Below are 25,820 nucleotides of genomic sequence, written 5' to 3'. Positions count from 1 at the left end.
CGGGCGTCTTCAGTTCAAGAATCTACTGAGAGTGGTTTTGCAGCCAAAATCTGGGGTGAGTGCAACATTCATAATAAAAGCTACGGTGGCCCACAGCTACAGATCTCTACTGTTGGAGGACAGAGGGAAGAAAAAGTGCCCATCCAACTGAAAAGACATCTTGAGAAGGAAAAATGAGGCAGGCAGCTCCACGTAATCAATGGATCACTTTATTAGGTTGTAACTTACAGAGCAGTGTTTGGTAAACAATGACCCAAAGGCATTCACAGCTGCCCTCAGCACTGCCAAGGGCTATCAGGACAACTTTATAACTAACCTAGGGCATGAGGGTCAGCGCTTGGAAGTGGGACGCGCATTCCTACATTAATACTTATGAAGGGGTGACTAGTCTCATGGGCACCAAGAATACGTCAACAAAGGTTTTCATTATTGTTTGGGGACTAACAGAGCATAGAGGCCACCTGGCTCTAATAGTTATTAAACAAAATCTATTAATATCTATTACAAAGCCCCTGACAACAGAGAAGTAATTCACTGCACAGTTCTGAGTAGGGTCAGTGAAAGGACAGGAAAAACTGTAAGGGACCAAGATGGTGTTAGTTAAGCTAACAGCCATACACCTACTCTCGTTGTACAGATCTTAGAACTAGGTGGTTATCACCAGATAGCTTCCCTTCAATGGTGCTCTTCCTCCAGAAACCCAGAGCTCTCCAGGGGGAAGTCGAAATTGAGGCTCCAGATATATTGGGTGGGAAAGAAAATTTGCCTTCCATAGTGAAGGCACCCTCCACCGCCCCGCCCCGCCCCACCCCACCCCGCCCAGATGTATTTACTGCACAAGGCAGCAATTCACACTGTGCTGGGAGATTTCTCCTGGTCTAGCTTAAGTTTACAGACTGCGGATCCCAGACAGTGGACACTGACCTCCACGAGTCCTGTTGAGGGCAGAACCAAGAATCTTTATCACACTGTGGCCTTGGAGCTTGCTTTCTCTTCTTGTGCTTTGGAGGAATGAGAGATACAAGTTAAAAGCTCACCACTTTTTGATGAAGTGACCAGGGGTGAGCAATGAGTATGGAGTAAGAGTTCAAGGTGAAGTGGGCTGAGTCAGAGGCAACAGCACATAAAGCTCCCTCCAGTCCTGTCTTTGGGAGATAAGGAGACCAGCACCCCGCTCTCTCATCTGGCTTGCAACAATCTAACAGGTTAGAGCTTTTTCATTTTCTTTCAGCTACTCCTGGGAGGGGGTGCATGGGATTTTTACAAAAATGGAGTCGAAGGAACACAGTGGGTTTTTATGAGCATGTAATCACTTGACATTTCTTTTAGGCTCTCTCCTGTGTCAACCTCTCATCCAAACTGCTCCCCAGGGTTTTCTGGTTCCTGGCAAGTGTTTCTCGGTGCCCAGGTTTGGCCATGGCAGGGTGGAGCTGCCTTGTGACAGGTGGAGGAGGGTTTCTGGGTCAGAGGATCGTCCACTTGTTGGTAGAGGAGAAGGAGCTGCAGGAGATCCGGGTGCTGGACAAAGTCTTCAGACCAGAAGTTCGGGAGGAATTTTCTAGTAAGTGAACTTGAGTCGTGGGTGTGTAGTTCCATTTTAAACCCTGCATAGGTGTGGGGAGGGGGTTCTTGTCTAGCAATTTAAGGAAAGTTGTAGTCAAATCAAGGCTAATCCCATGTTATCAGAAAGGAGATTACAGATGGAGTAATACCACGGTGTAACCACAGATGGTGTCAGGAGATGATTCTGGTCCTGACCCAGGATTAGAGAGGGTGGCTGTAGACCAGCCACTTCAGCCTCTGTTCTTCTCAACCAGAAAGTCATGTTTCAGTTTTCTCCCTTGTCAACAAGTCTTCAATGTTCTGATGATTTTTGACTTGTCACTTTCTATGTACCATCTGCAAAGGGCGAGATATTGCCATTAACCTGGAGACCCCACCAGCGGGTCCCCGCCCCTCTTGATTGCTCTGGTCTTTCTGTGGCTTCACTGAGCATCTCCAGTGAAGGTGAAATAGAAGGAAGAGAAGGTGAAGCGAGTGTGCGTGAGTGTGTGTGTGTGTGTGTGTGTGAGAGAGAGAGAGAGAGAGAAAGAGAGAATTAGAGATGGAGCAGGAGAGAGGGGAGTGCAGAAGGTGCACAGGCTTGCAGCAAGGGAGCCAGAAACAGAACAAGAGGCAGCATGAGTGCAGACACACCTCGCGTGGATTCCCCGTACATCTCTTTTTATCATTCGCCTCTCTTCTCATCACCACAAGGAAGTGACTGCAGAATCTGCTGTAGCACCTCACGTCTCTCTTTCCAGATTGCTGCCCATGGTGCCAATGCAAAAGCTTGATTTATAGTGTATTTTCCAACCTGTTTTGCCCCCCAGATCCTCAAAATAACCCTGTGAGGAAGGTAGGAGAGGGGTAACACCCATCCGGACAATGAGGAAATTGAGGTCCACAAAGGTAAAGTGACTTGCTAGCCGGATTAATGGGTAGCAGAGCTTAGACTAGAACTCCAATCACACGGCCCTAGGGCTGACTCCTGGGAAAGTGAATCTTCAGTTTCTGCCATTTCCCCCTTATGCACCCCCAAACCAATTCGCTGTCCTCCTCCCCAGCCCCAGTGGACTGGCCGTCTACATGCAGGCCCTGGCTGCCCAGAGGACCCCTCTCCCCACACAAAGCCCCCCCCGCCCCAGCTCGCTCTCCTGGACCCTGCCCATCGCTCTGTTCTCCTTTCCTCTCCCCTGACCTCTGCAAACATCCTATTTCCTCTATCCTCTGCTTCAACAACGTCTCTGCTTTTTTTAAAAAAATTCACAACTGATCAACATCAACCATTTGTAATCCCTACATCTCAGCAATATTGGCAGTCTGACAACTTATGCCCAGAGAGGGCGATGCTCAACCTAAGAGGAACATCTCCCCAGTGTGAATAAGTCATGCGCTGTCGTGGGTGGGGCAGGGGCCTCTGTCAGGATAATAACAGAGACCGCTCACGGTGTTCTTTCTGTGCCAGGCACTGCGCTAAGTGTTTTACGTGTGTCAACGCATTTGTTCCTCATCACAATCATCTGGGATGGGTAACAGTGTCCTCCTTTCTTTAAAGATGAGAATACAAGCACAGAAGAATCCAGTCCATTCAGGCTGCTGCAACAAAATACCACAGGCTGGGTAGCTTATAATCAGAAATGTACTGCTCACAGTTCTGGAGTCTGGAAGTCCACAATCAAGGCAGGGTCAAGTCCTGGTGAGAGCTCTCTTCCAGGGTTCATAGCCTACACCTTCTCACATGGTGGAAGGGGCGAGGGATGTCTCTGGGGTCTCTTCTATAAGAACACTAATTCCATTCGTGAGGGCTCTACCCTCATGACCTAATCACCACCCAGAGATCCCCCCAACTCCTAACACCATCACATTGGCATTAGGATTTCAACAAATGGATTTGCGGGGACACAAATATGCAGACGTTGCAGAGGTTAATTAACTTGTTCAAGGTCCCCCACCTGGAAAATGGTAAAGCTGGATTTGAACCCAGGCGGTCTGGCTGCAGCGTCTGTACTCTTAACCACTAGTTTGTCTAGTAGCTTCTCTCTGGGCCTCCCTCCAATGCAGTTCACACCACGTAAGCACCTGCATATTCAGTCTATGCAAAACACTGGCCAAGTCCACAGAGCCTTGGAGGAGGAAGCCAGGGCTCCACCGCCGAGGCATACACAGCGCCCTCTGCTGTTCTCTCTGCGGCCCTGCATACTAATGGGTAAGAGGTCTTTCCTCCCTTGGCCTTGGGCTTCGGGGCATAGCAATTCCTTTGAGCCACTCTGCTGAAGTTAGCCTTGAAAGAGAGGCAGAGTAAGGGAGGGGCAGGGCAGACGTGGGGACACAATCAGAAAATTCCACTCTGCGGCTAATTCCTCTGCCTTTCTCTCACTTCGTGGCCTTTTTGGAGTGGAAGCATTGGGGCGGAGCTAATTTTGCAGAGGCTTAAGGAGAGCAGGCTTAAGGTTCTTCCAAGTTGTAACCCAAGGAGGAAATTCTGCAGTCCTGAATTTTTCACTCTGAATTTCTCTCTCACTGTTCTCTGCCGTCCATTGCCAATTTCATTTAAATTGACGTCCTGCAAGCAAGGCTTGAAACCGGGGCGGGGTGGGGGGGGGGCGAGAGGCGGGGCGGGGGGCAGGCTAGAGTCTTCATTAGAAGTGTGACTTGGACGTTACCTCACCCTCTCTGAGCCTCGGTTTCCTCGCCTGTAAAGTGGAAATCAGAATCTCTATCTCATGAGACAGCTGTGAAAGGAAATCAGAAAGCTGAAGGTCGTGTGCAAAATAAAAAGCACAAAATAAGTGCGGGGTATTTATCCAAACTGTATGTAGCGTGGCGTTTATGTCGTGGGCTCATCTGAGGTGATGATGTTACCAGTAGTGCACAGTAGCTCCACTTCCCGCAGGCTTCAGAGGAGCCAGAGACCCTGATGTTGTCTCTGCAACCCTTGGCTAGATGGCCGGAATGTTAGTCCCTCGGTGGCTGGCTCATTTTCAGCATTGATATCTGCTTTTGATGATATCTAATAAGAGCTCTTTCAGTTAAATCCATCCTTCGGGCCCACCCTAAATTCCTGTTAATAAGCGCCACTATCCTTCTGATCACTCAAGTGGGAAAAACTCGGGCTGCCTTTGACTCTTCCTCCCAGCCCATCACCAGTAAGAACCAGGACCTGGCAAGGTAAGGTCTGAAAGTTGAACCTTTTGTACCTCTCCCCTTCTCGTCTCCCACTCCTGGATCCCCGGTTCCAGTCTTCCCCATGTGAACTGTGGTTCAGACGGTGTAATTAATCCCTCAATCACCTTGCTTTCTCTTATATCCACTAGAGTGATCCACGTTATAATACTGCAGCCAGGGTTCGCTTCCTACAGCACAACTCTGTTTACATTTCTCCTTTAATTCCAAACCTATACCGGATTCCCCATTCCCTACCGAATTAAATGCAAATTCCCTCCTTAATGAATTTTATAAACTCCCCATGAGTCTCTTTAACAATTTTGTGTTCCAGGCACTCTTGACCCCTCACTGCTCAAACTCTCTTTTTTAGAATGAGATGGGACGGAAAGAGATGTTTTCTCTTTCCCAAGAAATGCTACACATTCTGATTTCTGTGCCCTTGTTTAATTGGTCCTTCCATGGGATGTTCACCCCTCCCCACTCCTCATTCCCCCCAATCTACCTGTCCTTAAAGACCTGGGTCACCAGGAATCTTCCAGATCCAGAAAGCCTTCCAGTGACCTGACTCCTGTTCACACAGAGCTCCAGAGCAAGATCAGGCTGACCTTGCTGGAAGGAGACATCCTGGATGAGCAGTGCCTGAAGGAAGCCTGCCAGGGTGCCTCGGTGGTCATCCACACAGCCTCTGTCATCGACGTCATGAACGCCGTTCAGCGAGAGACCATCATGAATGTCAATGTGAGAGGTACAGGATTCTGGGGAGGAGCTGAAGGGAAGTGGGCAAGTGAGGGTCAGAAGCTAGGATAAGTGAAGAGGAGGCTGGTAGACACCTGCTGGGTGGGCACCAAGTAGTTTTCCTCATCACCACCAACAGAGATTCAAGGCCATCACCCTCCGTATTTCTGATGAGGAAACTAGGGCTGAGACAGGCTAAGGGACTTGTCCAAGGCCCTCTGGGGAGGAGTGAAAGGGCTAGAATTTAAACCCACGCCTGTGTGAGTCCAAAGGCCACGAAAACCCTTCTGCTGGTCCAATCAAGTGTTGACTCAGCTCCAACCTCAAATTCTTGCTATCCAACCACCTCCTGTCTCCACTGGGCTGGAACCAGACCTTACAAATTCTTCCTTGGTCATCATGCTAGCTTTTCTGTGTGGCTCTAAGTTGAGGGTCACCATACAGCCAAGAACTAAGAGCTCTGTGGTATGAGGTACCCCCAAGTCAGTTAGGAGTGACGGGCCACAGCTCTGGGCTGGTTTCCTTCGGGCAGGACTTCCTGCAAAGGAAGGATAATAAGGGTAAAGAGAATGCCACCCCCCAGAAGGATTCCTCATAAGAGAACTGGCAAAGCTGGTTCACAGTGGTCTGGCAGTACAGAATTAGCCAGCACTTGTCTTCCTGTAATATTTTCTTAACAAGAATAATTTCCCGTTATCCATAATACCATCTCTTCAGCTCACTACCAGATCTATTATTGAAGAGTAGCTCCTAGCCAGGTGCCCAAAGTACACCCTCTTTAGATCCTCATCCCATAAGGGCTTGGTGTTTCTTTTTGAACTGTGGCTTTCCAGTTTACTTTAAATCTAGACACAGTCACTCAAGGGATTAGCTTAAATCCCTTATTAGCTTGCTGTGTAGTATCCTCCCTCTGACCCCTGGAGGCCAATCTCTCTAGGACCACAGCACCCCGGAACATCTGCCTTCCACGCCCTGCCCGCCAGAGTTAGTCTACTCAGAGACTCCTTTTCTAAAGCAACTCATTGCTTTTGCATCTCCAGCCTAAAATTGCACTGTTTCAAAAAAGACCATTTCTAATTTCAACTTAGCCACACCCCCGGTCACCCCCATATTACCAGGAGGGTGCTAAGATTAACCAGTCTTGAGTTTTCGGCCCCCCTCTCATAATTTCTACTCTCCACGGCTCCCAACAACAGGGGATTTGAAATCCCTGAGAAGTGTTACAGGCCTCCATTGACTAAAACTAGCATCACTGACAGGTTTAGAAAATACTTCACAATCATGGCCATTTCTCCCTCTGCAGGTAAATTAGCTCCGAATTTTCTCTGCTTCTAGATTTAATTTTTTAAAAAGGAGGCTGTCTCTCCTGAAAAGCAAATTGCACAAAGACCTTAAAAAGGATTTTTTAAAATACCACCCAAAAATGATGCTTTGCCCAGGAAATTGCTTCCTTCTTGTAAGGAAGGCGCTCTGGGTGACCTCCGTGAGCTAAAATCCTACCCAGATAAAGGGATTCTGCAAGATCCTCCCATGATAGATATTACCAGCAGAGGGTGCACTCCTTTCTGCTTCGTCCTCCGGCTCGACACACAAGGCCAGTGCTAGCTCCAGAAAGCTAAGCGAAAGGAAGCTTTGCCACCCCGACTTTTCATACCTGGGTAAAGAAGCCACAGCCACAATTAGCAGTGGCCTTTGTAGGAAACACACAATCAGAAACAGAGTCTGGATCTCCAGCTTCTCCCCAGACCCCACCAATCATTTGCTCAGTGACTAAAAAAAAGTCCTTGTGACAAGTTTTTATTGGTCTTCAAAAAAAAAAACGGAGAAAAATACGAACAATTCAATGTGTACTTAAGAGTATATATTACCTATATACAACTCTGTGTGTGTGTGTGTGTGTGTGTGTGTGTGATGTGAATCCTTCAGCTGTCCTCTTTTGCCTAAGAACCAGAGCTGTCCTTATTCTAAGAGTATGACCTCCTAATTTTTTAAGTTAAAATAGCCTATCTTTAATGAGGTGGTAGAGATGATAAATGATCATTTTAAAACCTCTTTACTCCGCGAAATATAAAGTGGCAACTCGTTGTCCTTTTCTGACATTAGAAGTACGTACCCTGGTCCATGAAATCCAAAAGCCTAGAAATGCTGGATCTCCAGATTCCAAATCTTGGCCTCTTTTCATTTCTGCTTTCGTCCTGTGGCTTTAGCATAAGCTGATCTCAGCCAGAAACACACAGGAATGCACTCCTTGTGCAATAGCCACCTCCCTTGAGGGTTAGGGGCAGACACGGTCCATGGCACGGCTGGCTCTGGACTATTTCCCGACACTGACGGTGTGCTCCCCGTGGGCAGGTACCCAGCTCCTGTTGGAGACCTGTGTCCAGGCCTGTGTGCCAGTCTTCATCCATACCAGCACCATAGAGGTGGCTGGGCCCAACTCCTACAGGGAGATCATCCAGGACGGCCACGAAGAAGAGCATCTTGAAACGGCATGGTCCTCTCCATACCCATACAGCAAAAAGCTTGCCGAGAAGGCTGTGCTGGGAGCTAATGGGTGGGCTCTTAAAAATGGCGGCACCTTGTACACTTGTGCCTTAAGGCCCATGTATATCTATGGGGAGGGGAGCCCATTACTTTATGCCCACGTGGACAGTGCCCTGAAGAACAATGGAATCCTGTCCCATCACTGCAAGTTCTCCAGAGTCAACCCAGTCTATGTTGGCAACGTGGCCTGGGCCCACATTCTGGCCTCGAGGGCCCTGCGGGACCCCCAGAAGGCCCCAAGCATCCAAGGACAGTTCTACTACATCTCAGACGGCACACCTCACCAAAGCTATGACGACCTCAATTACACTTTGGGCAAAGAATGGGGCCTCTGCCTGGATTCCGGGATGAGCCTCCCTGTTTCTCTGAAGTATTGGCTTGCCTTCCTGCTGGAGATAGTGAGCTTCTTGCTCAGTCCAATTTACAAATATCGACCCCCCTTCAACTGCCACCTGGTAACCCTGTCAAACAGTGTGTTCACCTTCTCCTATAAGAAAGCTCAGCGAGAGCTGGGGTATGAGCCCCTCTTCACCTGGGAGGAAGCCAAGCAGAAAACCAAGGAGTGGGTCGGCTCCCTGGTGAAGCAGCACAAGGAGACCCTGAAAACAAAGACTCACTGATCTGGGGGGTGACAACGATGTGGATGTGGGTATAGTTAGGAGATGTCTGTCACGCTCTCCCCTTCTGGCTTCATACGGCAAACAACACAGACACAAGCCCGGGTCCTCCTGCTTCCGTTTTATAAGATGATCATGTTACTGTCTTCCTCCCTCCACCAGAAACCTTTCCCTGTCACTGGCCCAACGGGAAGCTTTCTGCCCTACCCTCCCTCCAGGGGACGGCCAGACAAGGTGATTTGCTGCAGCTGCTGTGCCACCGTCTCAGTTGCCGATTCTGAGCTATTTGGGCTTCTTTTAACTTAGAGTTTTGCCTGTTAGTTCCATTTCCTTTGTTAAATGCAAAAGCCTTTCTTTTCTTTTAAAAGTTCATATTCCTTCACACAGCTCAATGAACGTAATAAACGTTTTAATGACTAATCTGGAGGAAGTTGTGGTTTCCGTGATTGCATACCTTTTTATTCCCCACCCCGCCCAATCACCATCTCCTATTTAGAAAAGTAGCTCGGGACTGGGGTGGGCAGAAGTGTTGGGAGGGGGAAGCTAGGATTGACTAAGCACTTACTACGTTTCAGGCATCATGTATTAGATGACTGACATATATCACTTATTTAACCCTCACCAGAAACCTACGAGGTACGGATGGATGACTATTCCTTTTGATGAATAAGGAAACTCGTTCACAGTCACACTAACTGCTATGAGACCGGGACGTTTAACCCAGATGGACTGACTTGAAAGCCCTTATTCTTCCGCTGAATTGTGTAGCCTGAACTGCTCAAAATTTATAGCAAAACGGGGACGGGGTGGTGGATGGTTTGTCGGGGGTTCAGCAGAGCACTGGACATGGGGTACTGATCCTTGGGAGAGCCCAGCTCCCTTGGGTCACCTACTTCTTGCCCGGTCCTGTGCAGGAGACACCCTAGGACCAAGGACAGCCCCTTGGGGGAATCTGGGAGGTTTTCATACCCTTGTCAGCTGGGAGGAGAGGGAGAAGCAGAGGTGCAGCCAGCCTCCACTGCCAATGCCAGTGTCCTTGAAGGTCCCTAGAACACACTTGGATATATGTGTGTTGGCGACTCTGGCAACTCATAAGCCTATATTCCAACCTTTCAAATCACACAATGAAGCCGTGCCATGGCTTCCTAGGAAAGTCAAGGGGACAGATGCAAACTCTCCCTCACACTGCATGCTCTCTTCCCTCACCTTCTTAGCCTCTTTCTCCTCCCTCCATCTTCCCCTAATCACTGGCCTTCTCATCCTTCTCAGTGCCCCTAAGGAAGGGAGGCCAATCGAGACATGTTTGGGGACTTAAATGATGACACATTCGTTAACTGACTGGAGGACCAACAGTCAAAAGAAACACTGCCAGGCCAACAAGGACCACGTGACCTGAAGCAGGTGAGGGGGTGGCGTGGGGCTCAGTGCCAGGAGTGGGGAGCTCTCTCCTTCTAGACCAGGGTGTTGCCTATCTTTATGAACCATGGACACAACAAGAGTCACGACCAACACCCAGATGGCCTCTTTCTTACCCAGGGAATTTACGGATTATGAATTCGGTTGAATTTGATGACCACAAAGGAGCTAGTGTAAGCATTCAGTCTTAAGGAGAAAGGGGAAAAACACTCTGGCCCAAACGAACAGGTTTCCATCACCTTCAAAACCCCAAGAGACAGAGGATCTGGCACCCAGGGATCAGGGTGGAGTGGCCGAAGTGGGTGAGACAAGGTGAGAGAAGAAACACTCCTTTCCTGCCTTCCTCCAGCGCACAAAACACGAAAGGCAGCATCTGCCAACCCGGTAAGGTGTGCACACCCGCATATGTTTATACCGGCAGGGAAGGAAGGAAAGGAGGGTGGTGGAGTCTGGGACAAAGTCTCCTCCGTCCGTTTTTTAGCCCAGGGAAATCCCACAGCTATACCGCCAGGGCTGTTCTCCCAGGGAAGGGAAGTGGCATTGTCACCAGAGGACAACCGGGGGTTGGTGTGAGCGGAGAAAGAGGAGAGGGGATCTGGCTGGCTGTTGGTCTCAGCTGAATAAGCATAAAGACCTGGGAAGCTTTTGGCCACCGAAGCCCCATCCTTACTGGCACCGGGCTCAGGATGGACCGCGGGGGGCGGTCCGAGCTCGTGCACAGCGGCCCGAGGTGCAATGCAGGGAAGCACCGCACGGAGACAGCAGAGGCCCGGAGGGAAGAAGGAAGCCCCCGCCCCCGCCCCCGCCACGCCCCGCCACCCCCACCCCCATCCCCACCCCCCCGCCACACACACCTGGGTGACTGCTGAGAGTACAGGTGAATGAGTGAAGGAAAGCGCAGGTCAGTGCTCAGCCACCAGGTTAAGGACAGTGTATACTGACTCTGGAAAAAGGAGCTGAGCTGAAGTTACTGGGAAAAACCTCAAGGAGTAGGTGGGACCTCAGCTCGGCCTTGGAGGGGGGGTGGGCCTTGGGTAGGAGAGGAGGTGGTCCAGGCAGAGGGAAGAGGCTGAGCAGTAGGGGGCGGGGGGGGGGCCGGGGGAGGGGGGGGAGTAGTGTGAAGCTGGGACAGGGGAGGACAGAGGAGGGAAGAGAGGGGGCAGGCCTGCCAGGTGAGAAGGGTTTGCCCAGGGGAGATTAGGCAGCTGAGGCCACCAGACTTAGCTTAGACTTCAACGGACTTGAGGAAGCAGGCCTCAGAGGGCCGAGGTGGAGCTCGCAGCTGGGTGGCTGGCCTGGGGAAGGACCCGCAGAAAAGCGGCAGCGGGCCTGAAGCAGCGGGAGGAAGGCCAGATGGAGCCAGCTGTGGTAGAAACCCCGGGGCGGCTACAAAATTCTCAGTTACTTTATTCACAAACAGATAGAGACCAATGACAAAAACCAACCTCACGATTTCTCCTCTCGTAAGAAAACCCAAATATCCAAGAAAGAGACAAAGTCTGGGAGCTCTGGGATTGGGACCTGCCTTCTCCCCGAGGACCTGAATGCTCCTAGGCAGCCTGACCCACCCCAAAATGGTTGAAGCAGCTTAAGTCTGTATCACACTTCACGTGTATTCTTGCTTTTTCTCCTGCAGAAATTTCAGTGTGTTTAATTCCAAGGTGCTAGCCTGGATCCTGCCGGGATGGACTGTAATATATGATATATACACTTATTACCTTATTAAAATCCAAAAGAAATCTGAATTCCAAAAGACGTCTAGCCCCAAGGGTTTTGGATAAAAGACTGTGGACTTTTAGCAGCAGAATTATGAGCCAGGTATTGCTCTAAATGCTTTATATAATAATGCTCAATCCACACTCAAAAGTAGGTACGCTTCTTATCCCAGTCTGACATATGAGCGAATGGAGGCACAGAGAGGTCTATAACCTGCTCAAGGTCATCCAGCGAGTTAGTGGCTCAGTTCCAGTAATAAAAAAGCTTTCTGACTTCAAAGATTTTACATGAAGATGGCAAACGCACATGCCTGCAGGAGCCAGGCGCCATGTGTAAGTGAGGCAGCCTAAGCTAAGAGGCTTTAGGGAGTGGCGGGGAGTGTGGTGTGCTGGAGAGCACATACTTTGCGTCAGGGAGACGGCAGCTGCAGAGTCCCTGCTGACTCATGTGGGAATATACCCCAAGTTACCAGCTCTTCTGACTCTTTGAGGAAAGCAAAGCTTCCTAATTTTTATGTGAAATCTTTTGATTTCTAAATACTGTCAACTAATTCTAAATTTTAAAAAGTGTGAAAACCAGCTCCAGGAATGGGATGGTGTGAGCTAGCACTCAGATTGCATGTGTAATAGTTTATTTCTTAAAAAATGGGTGGCAAGCTATCTGAGGCAATCTGTTCATTCTTGGTGATAGGTCCCAAGTACACATGGTATTATAGTCTGTACTTTTCTGTATATTTGGTATAGGCTATAATTTTTTTAAGACATTGATTTTGATTTAAAAAAAAGAGTTCAAACTAACAAAACACATCTGCAGGCTGGACTGACACCTAGGGCTTCCAGTTTTCCTTCTCTGCTCCCAGTCTAGTGGGAGCAATAAAATATAAGGCATGGTAAGTTCTGTACATAGTAAAATGTACCAAGTGCGCTTAGAAAGGTGAAGTGCTTCTGGAGGGTCCCATCTGGGTAGGGGACTCAATAGAGCCCTTGCACTGGGGCTGGATATTGACAGATGGGTAGGATTTCAATGGGCAGATATGTGGGGAAATATATTCCAGACAGAGGCGATGGAGTCGGGAAAGACACAGAGGTGGGAAAGGGGAGTCATTCCAGGCAGTTATGAGACCACTATGGACAGACCAGGGAACACAGGTGCAGGAGAGAATGGAAGATACACCTGGAAAAACATGATGGGAAAAGACCAGGGTCACCTTGGGTCATCTCTGGGAGACACTCTGCCTTCCGCCTTCTTCCCCCTTCCAAAGACCATTTGACATTTAACTACGTCACATGTAACATGCCTCACCTTCTCTGGAAAATTAGACTCTTTAAGAATAAGGAGCATGTCTCCATGTCCCCTGCCCCCAGCGACAAATATTGGTAGTCAGGCTACAGAACTTGGAGGTTATTCACTATGCAATGGGAAACCATTGAAGATTCTCATTTGGCTGTCCCTGGGAGGTTACTTTGGCAGCAATATGTAGGATGGATTGGAAGAGATTAAGAGGATTCCTCAAGGATCTAGGCAAGAAATAAAGGCTTGATTTATGTAGTGTTAACAAAGAGGACATGGGGCAGCTGAGGCCAGCCTGAGGCAGAATGGACACTACTTCAGGCAATGCCTGAGTGTGACCACAGCACTCCACATACCCCATGGACCCACTTTCTGAAGCCAGAAACCTGGATGTCCTTCCCCTACTCTCTCTATCATCCAGTCCTATCAATTTCACCTCCAAAACGCCTCCCGAATGTGTCCTCTCCTTCCCTGGTAACACAGCCTGGTTGAGGTCCTCATCACCTCTTGCCTTGCCTCCCTGCCTCAGAGGGTCACCCATGAAATTCATTCTCAGCAGTGTTGCCAGAGTTGTCCATCCAACATAAAATCTGACCATGTCACTCTCTTCCATAAAACCATTCAGTGGAGCCCCAGGACACTTAGGATAACCCTGAGTGTCTTAGGACAACATGTAAAGCTTCTCAACAGACTGGCTGTTGCCAAGGGGGAAGGGAGAGAGGGAGGGAGGGAGTGGGAAGTTGGGGTTAGCAGATGTAAGCTTTTATATAGAGAAGGGATAAACAACAAGTTCCTACTGTATAGCACAGAGAACTAGATTCAATATCCCATCATAAACCATAACAGAAAAGAATATTTAAAAAATAAATGTAATACATATATATATGTTTGTGTATAACTGAATCACTTTGCTGTACAGCATTGATTAACACAACATTGTAAATCAACTATACTTCAGTTTCAAAATAAAAGCTTCCCAAGATCTAGCCCCTGCCTACCTCACCAGACTAGATTCCCACCAATCCCTGCCCTATTTCCGGACTCTCCAACTTTAGGCTCCAATAATAGGCCAATAATGCTGGGAACTGCTGGCATATATCACGCTCTTACATGCTCCCGCGCCAATGCATGGTGTTCCTTCTGCTTCAAGATTGCCCACCTCTCCTGTCACCACATCCTTCTCAACTCCTTATTCATCCTCCAGAGCTCCCCACTTTCTCACCTCTGCACCGTGTGTCTATCTAATCGCTATGCATATATTCTGCCCCCCTGGCTACACGGTTATGTTCTTGAGGGCAAGAACTCACCATTTCATCTCTATGTGTCCCCAGTGCCTAGTCCTGTGCCTGACACAAAGGGGTCACACAATGGACAGACGGATGGGGGTGGTGAATAGACAGACAGACAAAGCACAAACAGCTGAATTGCTGAGATGGGGAACGAAGGGAATCAGGGAGGCAGAAGGAATGACAAAGCGAGAAAGAATTCAGAGATAATGTCAAGGCATCGATGAAGCGGAAGAAGCTGGATCTTCACTATGAGAATCAGGAAAAAGAGGAGAAGTGACCCTGGAGGTTAGGGCTAGAAAGATGACGTCATCTGCACTACATGAAGAGTGAGTGAGTGATGAGTGTGTGAGCAAAGAGGCAATGAGAGGGAAAAGGCTTTTATGAAGACAAACCCTAGCTGCTAAGATTTTAAGTTTCTGGAAATTAGATACACAACCTAAAACAATGTCGTGCCCAAAGAGTTTTTATACTACAAAAATAAGGAAATCCTATTTTTAAAAACTGAATTCAGAAGAAAATCTCCCACTCCCTTAAGTGACTCAGGGTGAGGACAACGCAATCCCTCTGGCTATAAGCAAGTGCTTCTTAGCGCATCAAGTGTCTCCGGGGGAAATTCGTGGGGAGTGCTTTTCCTTTGCCATGGCCCAAGATCCCAGGGGTCTTGAGCAGGGAATGGACTCAGTGCTTCAAGGCATGAAACAGGCTCATTACGACAGAGTGGAGTGGGGGAAGGGAGGACCAACAAAAAGTGGATTGGCCACTCTGTCCCCAAGGGCATGAAGCCAAGCACGGGGCCCCGGGTCACCGCACTGGCCCCAGGCCTGTGAAGCTGCCCTGCTCACAATTACTCCGGTGACTTCACACTCTGGCTGGTGGGAGGCGGAACCTAGATCCCGGCCCCTGAGCAGGCTCTTCCTACCTTCATGACCAGGGTCCGTGCTAGGAGGGCCAGCAGCCCACCTCGTGGCCAACCCCTGCCACCAGCACCTATTTTGGAAGAAGAGTTGACTTCACTGGTACATGTTCTTCTGTTTCTTATGGAAAGACTGCGTATGGGGAGCTTCAGGTTTCTAGAACAGACTGGTGACTGTTCCAGAGTTTGCAGCTGACCCCAGGGGGATTGCGTTACAGCTGCCAGCACATCCCTACCCGTCGCTGGACGGCATTCCACCACAGCCGCCCCTGCCTGCAGCACATTCACAGTCCCCTGGCAGCCTTCCCTCCTCAGCTCTTCATGCTTCAGGCTGCACCTCCGCAGGAAGTCTCCCACCTTCCGGGGAGCGGGGGAGTGACCCTCCGATAGGCACCCGTCACTGTCCAGCATGGCTGCTTATTAACGTGTCTCCCCGCCTAGACTGTGGACTCTGGGAGGGCACCACGGGGACCCTGCACTGACACCTGTGCACACCTGGCCCCAAGCAAACACTCAGCCGATAGTTATGGAAGGGAGGGAGGGAGGGAAGGAAGGAAGGAAGGAAGGAAGGAAGGATGGATGGAAGGAAGGAAGGATGGATGGAAGGAAGGAAGGAAGGAAGGAAGGATGGAAGGAAGGAAGGAAGGATGGATGGAAGGAAGGAAGGAAGAAAGGATGGAAGGATGGAAGGGAGGAAGGAAGGAAGGGAGGGAGGAAGGAAGGAAGGAAGGAAGGAAGGAAGGAAGGAAGGAAGGAAGGAAGACAATGTTCTTAAAGGAAGGGACCCGGACTAGAATAACAGGATTTTAGGGAATGGAGTGAAGGTGGTCCAAGTATGAGTGTCCCCTAAGCAAGACAAACTTGGACTCCACACCCACCTGTAATGATGACCTAATATTTGCTGCCCTGAGCTTGGCCTGGGAACGTAGAGCTGAGCAGGGGGTAGGGAGAAGCACAGCCTCCTGGTGGTAGAGAGGGCACAGAGCCAGGAGGCTGCCCTACCAACATGTTTGTTAAGGAAAAACAGTGGGGTGGGGGATGAGAGAGAGCATTTGGAAAGAGGGCAGAGGGCAGGCTTAACCAGCACACCAGCTGCCTGAACTTTCTATGGTGCCCGTACAGCGCCGACCCTCCCTCCTCAGCTTGTGGAATGGGGGTCCTGCGTGAATAAAGACAGGCAGGGGCTTCATGGTACGGGAACAAAAGTAATCGGGTGAGGGGGGCCTGAGGAAGGGGGAAGAGGAGGGCAAAGGGAAGAAAGGATTTTTATTTGAGAAGCAGACCATTTCCACAAACAAGAGGGAAAACTCTGGGTTCTCTTTCCATTTTGCCATGAAAGTTAGGCAAATCCTTTTACTTTCCTGGGTCCGTTTCCTTACCTGCAAAATGAAGGTTGTGGCCCATTTCTAAGGTTCATCGCAATGATACTGGGCAGCTGTAAGTTGGCTGCGTGTCCCCTGGTACCCCGTACTTCTGCAGCTAACCTTCCCCATAACACAGTCCTCCCCTTGAGTATTTGTTTGTTTGTGCAAAGCCAAGGCTGAGAACGTGGCTTCCCAGCCCTTCCCCAGCTCTCTTGGCACCTGGCACCTCATCTGTAAAGGGACATAATACCCTTCTAAATGCGGAGGTCCAAGGCTGGGGGCTGAGCAAGGTCCCACCCTCCACTGACATCCCATGAGCTGAGCTGCAGAACATGCTGCTGATTTAGACGAGTTCTCATGGCATTCTTACATGGAGCTATGGATGTGCCCCAAGCAGGTGTGAAGCTCTTGGATAATTAGGAGACACTAGAGTAGGGAGAATCAATAGAGGTAGTGTCTCCTGAAGGGGAAACAGAGACCCAGAAAAATCCAAGCCTTGTTCCAGACCGCAGCCAGTGAACACCAGAATGCCTTGCCCTCTCCCCAGCACCGCACGCCCTCCAAGGGATAGCAGGACTGGTTCCTCCTTTCTCCCTCTGTCCCTGGATAAGGGACGGCCATGGCCTCCCATCCTCTCATCCCCCTGCCTCAGGAGCTGGAAATACAAGAGAACACAGACATGCAAGCAGCTGCCTCTCTCCTCCTTCTCGGCTCCCAGGAGCTATGATACAAGCCCCTAAACCTTCCAAGAACCTTCATGTGTGTTACTTTGTAAGGTCTTCTCTCCATACCTCACACCTGCATCTTGCCACTGGACAGACAAGGCCAAGATCAAGTCCACCTGTAGTGCCCAGCCCAGGCTGCAGCAAAGCTGGACAGTGGCTCCCTCAGCCCAGAGGCTTTGTGGCCATGAGGTGAGGTCCATGACCTCTACTATGTCCATTAGCGTCAACCCAGGGAGCAGTAGAGCTACCTCAGCCCAAGCCTTGAGGTGGTCCTTGTCTATCAAAGTCCTACTTTATTCAGACACCTCCTGACAGACCTGACAAAAGAAACATGTAGCCAGATCGCTTAGCAGCCCCTTCCTTCATTAGCCCCTCCAAGGTCACACACTGCCCTGTTTCCCCACCCTCAAAGACAGATCAAGTGATTTGCAGCAGTGGTGTCCCCAACTTACAGTCACACAAGCCCTCCGCAGAGAATCTACTCCATCCTGAGCCTTTGCTGGGAGTACCATCTTGCCTAGGCATAACATTTGAAGTCTTGATATGAAGAAGTTCCTCCTCCCCAACCCAACCAGAGGCCAAATGCCCAAAGTTATACTTACAGTTTGCAAAATTATCACCACAAAGAAACTGGGTTTGATGTTAGGCAGGGGACAAAATCAGTCTTCCCTTCACCCTTGTAGAGTATTAGAACATGGAAGCGTCTCCCTCTCATACCTGTATCCCCAGCATCAAGCACTACCCAGCACGTGCGCACTCAGCATGCTACGGAGTGAACTTCTCAGGGTCTCCACTCTTAATACGCCACAGCTTTGGGGCACGAGGGAGACCGACCGCCCATACACCAGGAATGTGTGTACGGATCTTATGGGAACATCTCTGCAGAACTACTCCAGCCCTCATAGCTCAGGAAAAGCATCCCAAAGGAGTATCTTCTGTGAATAAATGTTTGCACTGAATTTCTTCCATTGAATCCCTAAGTCTCTAGCAACTGTTGGGGCCTGGAACTTTTCAGTCCTTTCACTCAGGATGAAATCCCTCCAAATATATATGTGAGAACGCCAGCTTGAGCACTGCACATACGCTGATACCTTTTTTCAACCTTCTTAAGCACAGGACAACTTGGTACATGGAACACCTTGCCACCTACCTCTTTGGTTTCCAAAGCTGAGCATCCTGGCTGCTGTGACGAGGTAGGTCACCTCATCACAAATAGATGCAGAGGGCTGTGAACAGTGTGACCTGGATCCCATCAGGGCAGTTGGAAATTGAAAACCATTGGAATGTGTTTTGGGTTAGCAGAGGTGACCTTGAAACGGGGGCATGCAGCAGGGACTGCTTAGCTCTGGCTGGAAAAGATAAGAGCACGACGCTAGTCTGTTCAAGCTGGGACCTCCTCCCCTTTCCCTCCAGCCGCAAAATTTAGGAAACAATTCGACTGCCAAGCGCAGCTGAGAAAAAGAGAAATGAATGGAATTTTGCTTTGTTAAGTGAGTCGAGACAGGGAATGAAGGTCAGAAAGAAAGGAAGGCAGGCAGTCTGTGGTTGGCAAATACAGAGAAGGGCCAGTGGCAGCCTGCGATGCCCCTGGGGCATTATCTGATGAACAGCAAAGACAGACACTTTTCCTGGCCCTTACTTATTAACTATTTGGGGAAGGCCTGTGTGAAACGGAGGCCTACCAAGGGTAGACAGGCAGCAGAGCCTGCTGCATCTGACAATACCCTTTGCATCTGACAGATATCCTCTGACAGAGGCAGAGGAAGGGATTTGCGGCTTAGGAGTTTCACCTACCGTAATCCCCAAGAAAGAAAGGAGGTGCTTAATTCATCCTACAGACCTCTCAACCCTGGTTGAGATTCCCATTAAAATCACCTGGGAAGACTTTATAAAATCACGGGTACTTGGATATCACCCCAGACCAATTAATCAACGTCTTGAACAGTGTTCTGGGGTGGGGTTGGGGGGGTTTGTTTTTAAAGCTCTCCAGGTAATTCTACTGTGCAGTTAATGTTAAATTAAGAAAATCTCTGTCTGAAACTAACCAAGCCTGGAGAATTCCAAGTTGACCAGATACACCTTCTCTACCTGGAACGTGTCTGGACAGGGGCTGCTCTAATTGGAAGTTGAGGTTGAGCATCGCCTCATAGTGCAGCACCAAAGGCCAGGTTTACTGCTGTGTCCCCACAGGACACTGAATGAGTACTTCAAATGCTTGGTTTAATGTAGGTTTCCAGAGACTAGAAGTTAGACTAGGAGCCAGAACAGTCAGGCTCGGGGAGGAATGCTGCGGTCACAGAACTGACTGCCTTCTTCCAGGACCAGAACCCAGCATCCGTTGGCCCTGCTAGGCAGGGAAAGGGCTGTGGACATTCACTCAAGGAGGCAGCTGTGCTCATTAAAAGAAATTAAGGTGTTTTTATTATCATGCTTCCTCTTTTTTGTTTCTTGTGAACCACTTCCTTACAAACTGCTGTCTCATTGTCTCCATGGGCAGAGACTAGCTAGAAATTTTTTTTTTTTTTTTTTTTTTTTGCGGTACGTGGGCCTCTCACTGTTGTGGCCTCTCCTGTTGCGGAGCACAGGCTCCGGACACGCAGGCTCAGCAGCCATGGCTCACGGGCCCAGCCGCTCCGCGGCATGTGGGATCTTCCCGGACCGGGGCACGAACCCGTGTCCCCTGCATCGGCAGGCAGACTCTCAACCACTGCGCCACCAGGGAAGCCCTAGAAAATATTTTGAGCAAAAGGTCAGTCTAGCTGATAAGTTCCGTTCAGTATTATCTATAGTCATTAAGCTGCATTTCCGAGAACTGGGGGAGAGAAAATACTTTGTTATGTGATTCAGGAATACATGTTTTATAGATCAGAGATGGGACCTGAGGCTGCCTGCCTTCTCCGTGACTATCTTCCCCCTGCCTACTGCCAAAATTCCCCACAGATTGCTTCTTACAAGGAATGAAGACAGATCTTTGGAAATTGGTACAACAGTATAACATTAACACATTCCTAACATCCCAAAGCCGCATTAGTGCAAAAGTGTTGCACTGAATTATGGGTTACAATGCACAGGCTATTTAGACATCAGCCAGTTCCAGGGTGATCTAGGATCTGCTGGAACATTCTAAATCAGGAGTCAGCAAACTTCTTCTGTAAAGATACAGATCATAAATATCTTCGAATTGTGGATCACGTAGTCTCTGTCACCACTACCCAGCCTTGCCATTTTAGTGCAAAAGCAGCCACAGACACTATGTCAGGAAGGCTGTCTGGGTAGAACTGTATTCCAACAAAACTCTATCCATACAGAGGGACAGGCTGGATTTGGTAGTTTGCTCACTCCTGTTCTACCAGAGCATAGCTTCCGTAGATTGAACTGAGTGATATTTAATGGGTGACAAGTAAAAAGGAGAGACTGACATGGTAAAAGACCGATCTGGATTTAATGACAAATATTCCATACTGGTTGCTGAACACCACAATGCTGTCCAGGGAGCCATCATTAAATAAAACCTGAAAATAAGGCAATTCTCACATACACAAGCACACACGCACACAAAACCTGTTACTTTTAGGATCATTAAATTATTCACCATTTTAACACACAGCTGTAAAATAACATTACAGTGAAGGAAAATGTGCACAAACTTCAGAAACACAGTTCAGATTGTCTACGAACACAGGTTCTTAATTTGTACTTTTTCACATATGTACAGCCTCTGGATCTTGAAGAGGCCACATGGCTCAAGGGGTTAACTTCTCGTCTTCTCCTTCCAGCTCAGAGCTCAATATTTAATCAAGCCATTTAACCTATTTAAAACTGCTCTAGCTTCTTCTCAGTAAAGGGCAGCCTGCACTTGACCAAACTCCCCAGGAAATAAATGATACATTTGCCTCCACCATCATTAATGAGTTGGTGGAAGGAATCTTCAGAGTAGCATTTTCAAGGGTGAACCAGTTACCAGGGTTTGCTTTAGAAATACTGTTTTTCTGAAACTAGATACAAGAAACAACCTCCTGAATGCACTAAACCTCACTTCATGCAGCTCGGTTCCTTGAAGAATTATAAGAAAAATGGAATCACATTTTAGCTGCACCATGAGAGTGGGGTGTTTGGTGCCTGGACTGTTTTCTTCTGCTAAGGGATGTGGTCACAGAAGGGATAGTGAAGTAGTGGCTGGCTTTCTCATCTATGGTAACAGAAAGAACAGAGTGGGTCAGTGAAATCCAAAGAATTCCACCGCCGGTAAATTATTTTACATTAGCTTCAATCTCCTCTCCCCATTGAACCCATGCTCGAAAGTTGCTGCTACGGAACACACTAGATGCAGATGAGACTGTGCAATCGTACGAAAATGTCAGCAAAAGACCAAGTGACCCAGAATGTGGATCATAAACCCATGAATAATCAAAAGTTGGATGAGATTTCATAGGCACAGACTCAAGAGAACTTAAAACAGCTGGAAGAGGTAGATGTGCATAAAAAAACACAAAGTAATAAGATTACCTACAAATTGGCTATATTATTTTCATGTGAGCCTCATACACTTGGTATTCAGACTACAAGAGTCAGAATAAATAACGGACACTTGCTTTCCTCAGATTACTCTTGACTAAAATAAAAAGGAATTAGTATCTTCCAAAACTATCTATAGTTTGAAAATCTATTTGCATTTGTGAATAACAACAAACCGATTAAGAGGGCAAGATCAACAGGCATTATACAAGCCCAGAATTCTCAGGGTTTTTTTTTTTAAGTGTTATGATGGCAAAAACATGCTTTCCTAGAGTCCCCAAAGAGGTTCTTTGCTAGAATACAACTGATCAAGTATAAGTTACCAGCGTCCATAGAAAGCTTGCTAAAACCGTAAAAACAATCTTGTGGGTTGTTTTTTTTCCTTCAAGTGTGTCCAACAGTTTGTGAAGATGCTTCCATGAAAAGTATAGGTTAACAACTGCTAATAAAGGAAACAAAACTGCTTTCCACAACTCTACCTTCTAAAGGCTAACCTAAGGGAGGGATTTTTCAGCATAGGTAACTGAAGTCTATACAAGAGTCATCTAACTATAGCCCCTACTAGAAATGGAACATATCTAGGACACTCTAATTACATGACAAAGACCAGCTTTGTCAACAAGGACATCTTTGGCCCTTCTAGACTAGCCTTACGTGTTCCATCAAGCGTTAAGAATTTTCAGTGTCCTTATTATAGAAATCACGACAGGTAAGTCTTCCTAGCAGCTGAGCTGGAGAGCACCAAAGGGCAGACCACACCTATCCACACTGTCATCAGCCTCTCTTCAGAACTACCTGTCACACTCCTGTCCCCAGGCCTTCCCTAAGACAGGGGTCATAATACTGTTCTACCTCACAAAGAAGTGAGAAACAACTAACAAGCATTAAAAAGCACTTTCGAAATACAAAAGTGCTATTTTGGCATTTATATAACCACCGGAAGACATTCATTGCTTGTGCTATTTGGCAAATTTGCGTTTACATCTCTCCCTGCTTGTGCCCTCCTTGTGTAAAGTCTTGAGCTTTCTACTACTGTGCCGCCCTGTGCAGGAAAGAGAAATTTCTACTCAGACCAGAGCCCATATCAATATGGGTGGGGGTGTGGGTTCGAATATCTCCCCCATTACTGCAGAGGGGGAGGGGTACACGGATACAAAATGAAGGCAAATGAGACGTAGGAGCCTGGCGCCCCAACATGGGAACATTTGCTTTCCTGGATTTCTCACATAAGGCCAGCAAAACTCTGAGCAAACTGACTTTTGTAGCAGGTCTCTGGGGCAACTGTTGATGGCCTGAGTTTCACTTGAAACAAGCATCAAGCTGACCTGGGAAAGGAAAAGTCACACAGAGCTGCGACTGTTCCATTTCCCAGCACTTAAAAAGATCACAGATGAGACCTGAAAGAAATACTGGGCCTGGAACACACCTGACACCGGGGGCAGGGGTCTGGTCATCCATACGGACTACCTTGACCCAGCATGAAGCTAGACTATTTTAAAGGAAGTAGCAAAGAACCAGGAGCAGGACCACGATTTCCCAGATCTGAAAACCAGTTGTGAATGAATTTCTAAACCTCAGAGATTCCACCCTGGCGACGAGGGTGCGTAGCTTTTCTGCCCAGTTTCCCCTGGACACCTCAAAATAGCAGCTAGCTGTGGCTCAGAGGAAGGAAGGGAAGAGCACACAAATATCCACTCCCGTAGGACGGACAAAGTTCCTCTACTTTTCGCGGGACTATAGCTGATGTGTGGGGACAGGGCCAACAGTGGCTTAATACCTGCTGAAACCAGGACAGAATTACTCATACCCGCCTTTCACTTTACCCCGTAACCCTCACTCCAACCACAGGCTCTCCCAGCTCTCCCCGCTTCCCACGGGCCATCACTGCCCAAGCTACTCTATTGCCTGTCATCCTGTACCCTCCCCTACCCCCAACTCCCCTTCCTCAAGGTCCTCAAAGTGCCTGCTCCTCCACGCTCTTCATCCTCCACAGCGTGTATGTGGTGACGTCGCCACGCTCAAGCACACCTCCCAAACATTTCTCCGTTAGGGAGGAGGCAGGCAAAATACAGCACCCCCGAAGGAACAAGTCTTACTCAACCCTCCCCTTCAGGACCCCCAACACCTCAAGGCTCCCCAGTCATACTCCGATTGCCCCTCCCCCCTTCCCCATTTCTTTCTACAGGGTCTGTCCCCAGGACATCTAGCCCCCCGCCCCGACCCCCAGTGCGCAGCCTCCGTCGGGCGCAGCCCTAGCACAGGTGCAGCTTCTGGTGCTGCGCGAGGTGCGTCTTGTAGCGGAAGCCCTTGCCACAGCCGGCGCACTTGTGCGGCTTGTTGCCCGTGTGGATGCGGCGGTGGCGGATCAGGTGCGAGCTCTGGATGAAGCTCTTGCCGCACTCGATGCACGTGTAGGGCTTCTCGCCCGTGTGCGTGCGCTGGTGCTGCGTGAGCGTGGAGAAGTCGCTGAAACGCTTCTCGCACTGGCCGCAACGGAAGGGCTTCTCGCCCGTGTGCACGCGCAGGTGGTTCACCAGGTGCGAGTTGCGCCCGAAGCCCTTGCCGCATTCGCGACACACGTACGGCCGCTCACCCGAGTGCGTGCGCTTGTGCGTGAAGAGGTGAGAGCTGACGCTGAAGGTTTCCCCGCACTCGGAGCACATGTAGGGCTTCTCGCCCGTATGCACGCGCTGGTGCTTCACCAGGTCCGAGCGCCAGCTGAAGCGCTTGCCGCACTCGCCGCAGCCGTGCGGCTTCTCGCCCGTGTGGATGCGCTGGTGGTTGGCCAGGTGCGAACGGCGCACGAAGCCCTTGCCGCACTCCCCGCAGGCGAAGGGCCGCAGCGCCGCCGGCCCCGCGCCGCTGGCCGCCGCGTGCGCCCGCCGGTGGCTCAGCAGGTGCGAGCTGAGGCTGAAGGCCTCGCCGCACTCGGGGCACGGGTAGGGCTTCTCGCCCGTGTGCAGGCGCCGGTGCTTGAGCAGGTCGGCGCGCCAGCTGAAGCTCTTGCCGCAGTCGGCGCACAGGTTGGGCCGCTCGCCCGTGTGCAGCCGCAGGTGGTTGGTCAGGTAAGTGTTGCGGCTGAAGCCCTTGCCGCACTCCCCGCAGCGGAAGGGCTTCTCGCGCGGGGGCCGGGCCAGCGCGGGCCCCGCCCCGAAGCCCCCCGCCACGCCCACGCCCATCATCCCCACCACCCCGCCGCACTCGCCAGCGAAGCCGAAGGGCTCCAGGCTGGCGGCCGCGGCGGCCTCCGCCAGGCGGTGAATGCGCTGGTGCTGCAGGAAGGCGGCGCCCGGGCTGAAGCTTTCCCCGCAGTCGGGGCAGATGGTGGGCGCATCCATGATGCTGGCCATCAGGCTGTCGAGCTCCCCGAGGTCCATGGCCATGGGGTGGTGGAGCCGGCGGAATCGGCGGTGGGCGGGCTTCTCACCCCGGTGTCGACTCCCCAGGGAGAGGTGCCGCCTCCAGGGAAGCACAGCAGGAGGCGGCTGCTCCTCTTCCCCCTCTTCCTGGGGGCTCCGGGAAATGCCGACGGACTCAGACAGCCCTGCGAACATCGCCATCTCAGCTACTCCAGCTTGGTCATCGTCTTCCTCACGGAGAGCAACCCCTTCTTCCTCGCTCAGCAGCCCCTCTGCAACAGAAAAGGCGGCAGTGGGGGTGACTATACTGGGCGCTCAACAGGTAAACCCAGAGGAAGCCCGTCTCAATAAGAGGGTGGGCCACGGGGTAATCCCCTCCCCCGGGGACTCTCAAACTCTCTCTCTAAGGTCCCTGTCTCCTCCACCCCCACTTCCAGCCTCCTTCCCACCTGGTGACTCCTGGGGAAGGCCTAAAGGAGAGCGAGCTCACCTGCCCCTTGGCTTTGCAGTTCTTCAGGCAGCTGTCTCCGGGCCCAGGCCCCACCCACTGGACCTGAGGCTCTGTTCCCCAGGGCCACCTGAAGGCCTGACAGTCAGCTTGAGAAGGTCAAGTCTGGGCCAAGTGGGACT

The 25,820-nt window shown here is 50.0% G+C and overlaps 2 protein-coding genes across 2 annotated transcripts in view; one reads left to right on the top strand and one right to left on the bottom strand.

The window, feature by feature from the left end:
- The first annotated feature begins 1,416 nt into the window (after nucleotides 1-1,416).
- LOC101284283 (3 beta-hydroxysteroid dehydrogenase/Delta 5-->4-isomerase) lies at nucleotides 1,417-8,776 on the top strand. The gene is made up of 3 exons (XM_004263255.3): nucleotides 1,417-1,561; nucleotides 5,288-5,452; nucleotides 7,795-8,776. Exons 1-3 carry the CDS (start codon nucleotides 1,417-1,419, stop codon nucleotides 8,604-8,606), a joined length of 1,122 nt encoding a protein of 373 aa, XP_004263303.1. The 3' UTR covers nucleotides 8,607-8,776.
- Nucleotides 8,777-20,736: 11,960 nt separating this feature from the next.
- Nucleotides 20,737-25,820, bottom strand: part of ZNF697 (zinc finger protein 697) — a 30,094-nt gene continuing 25,010 nt past the window's right edge. Inside the window, exon 3 of the mRNA XM_033436692.2 lies at nucleotides 20,737-25,462. Coding sequence (XP_033292583.1) covers nucleotides 24,084-25,462 — 1,379 coding nt within the window. The 3' untranslated portion in view covers nucleotides 20,737-24,083. The remainder of the gene's footprint in view (nucleotides 25,463-25,820) is intronic.

This window comes from Orcinus orca, chromosome 1 (genome assembly GCF_937001465.1).
Source record: "Orcinus orca chromosome 1, mOrcOrc1.1, whole genome shotgun sequence".
Classification (NCBI taxonomy): Eukaryota; Metazoa; Chordata; class Mammalia; order Artiodactyla; family Delphinidae; genus Orcinus; species Orcinus orca.
This window is presented reverse-complemented; position numbering and strand designations above follow the sequence as displayed.

Bases quoted from the DNA above. Each gene is read 5' to 3' on its own strand.
- LOC101284283 (XM_004263255.3), top strand. From the start codon at position 1,417: ATGGCAGGGTGGAGCTGCCTTGTGACAGGTGGAGGAGGGTTTCTGGGT. The intron at 1,562-5,287 runs GTAAGTGAACTT...CTGTTCACACAG, and splicing joins AGTTCGGGAGGAATTTTCTA to AGCTCCAGAGCAAGATCAGG. The intron at 5,453-7,794 runs GTACAGGATTCT...CCCCGTGGGCAG, and splicing joins CATGAATGTCAATGTGAGAG to GTACCCAGCTCCTGTTGGAG.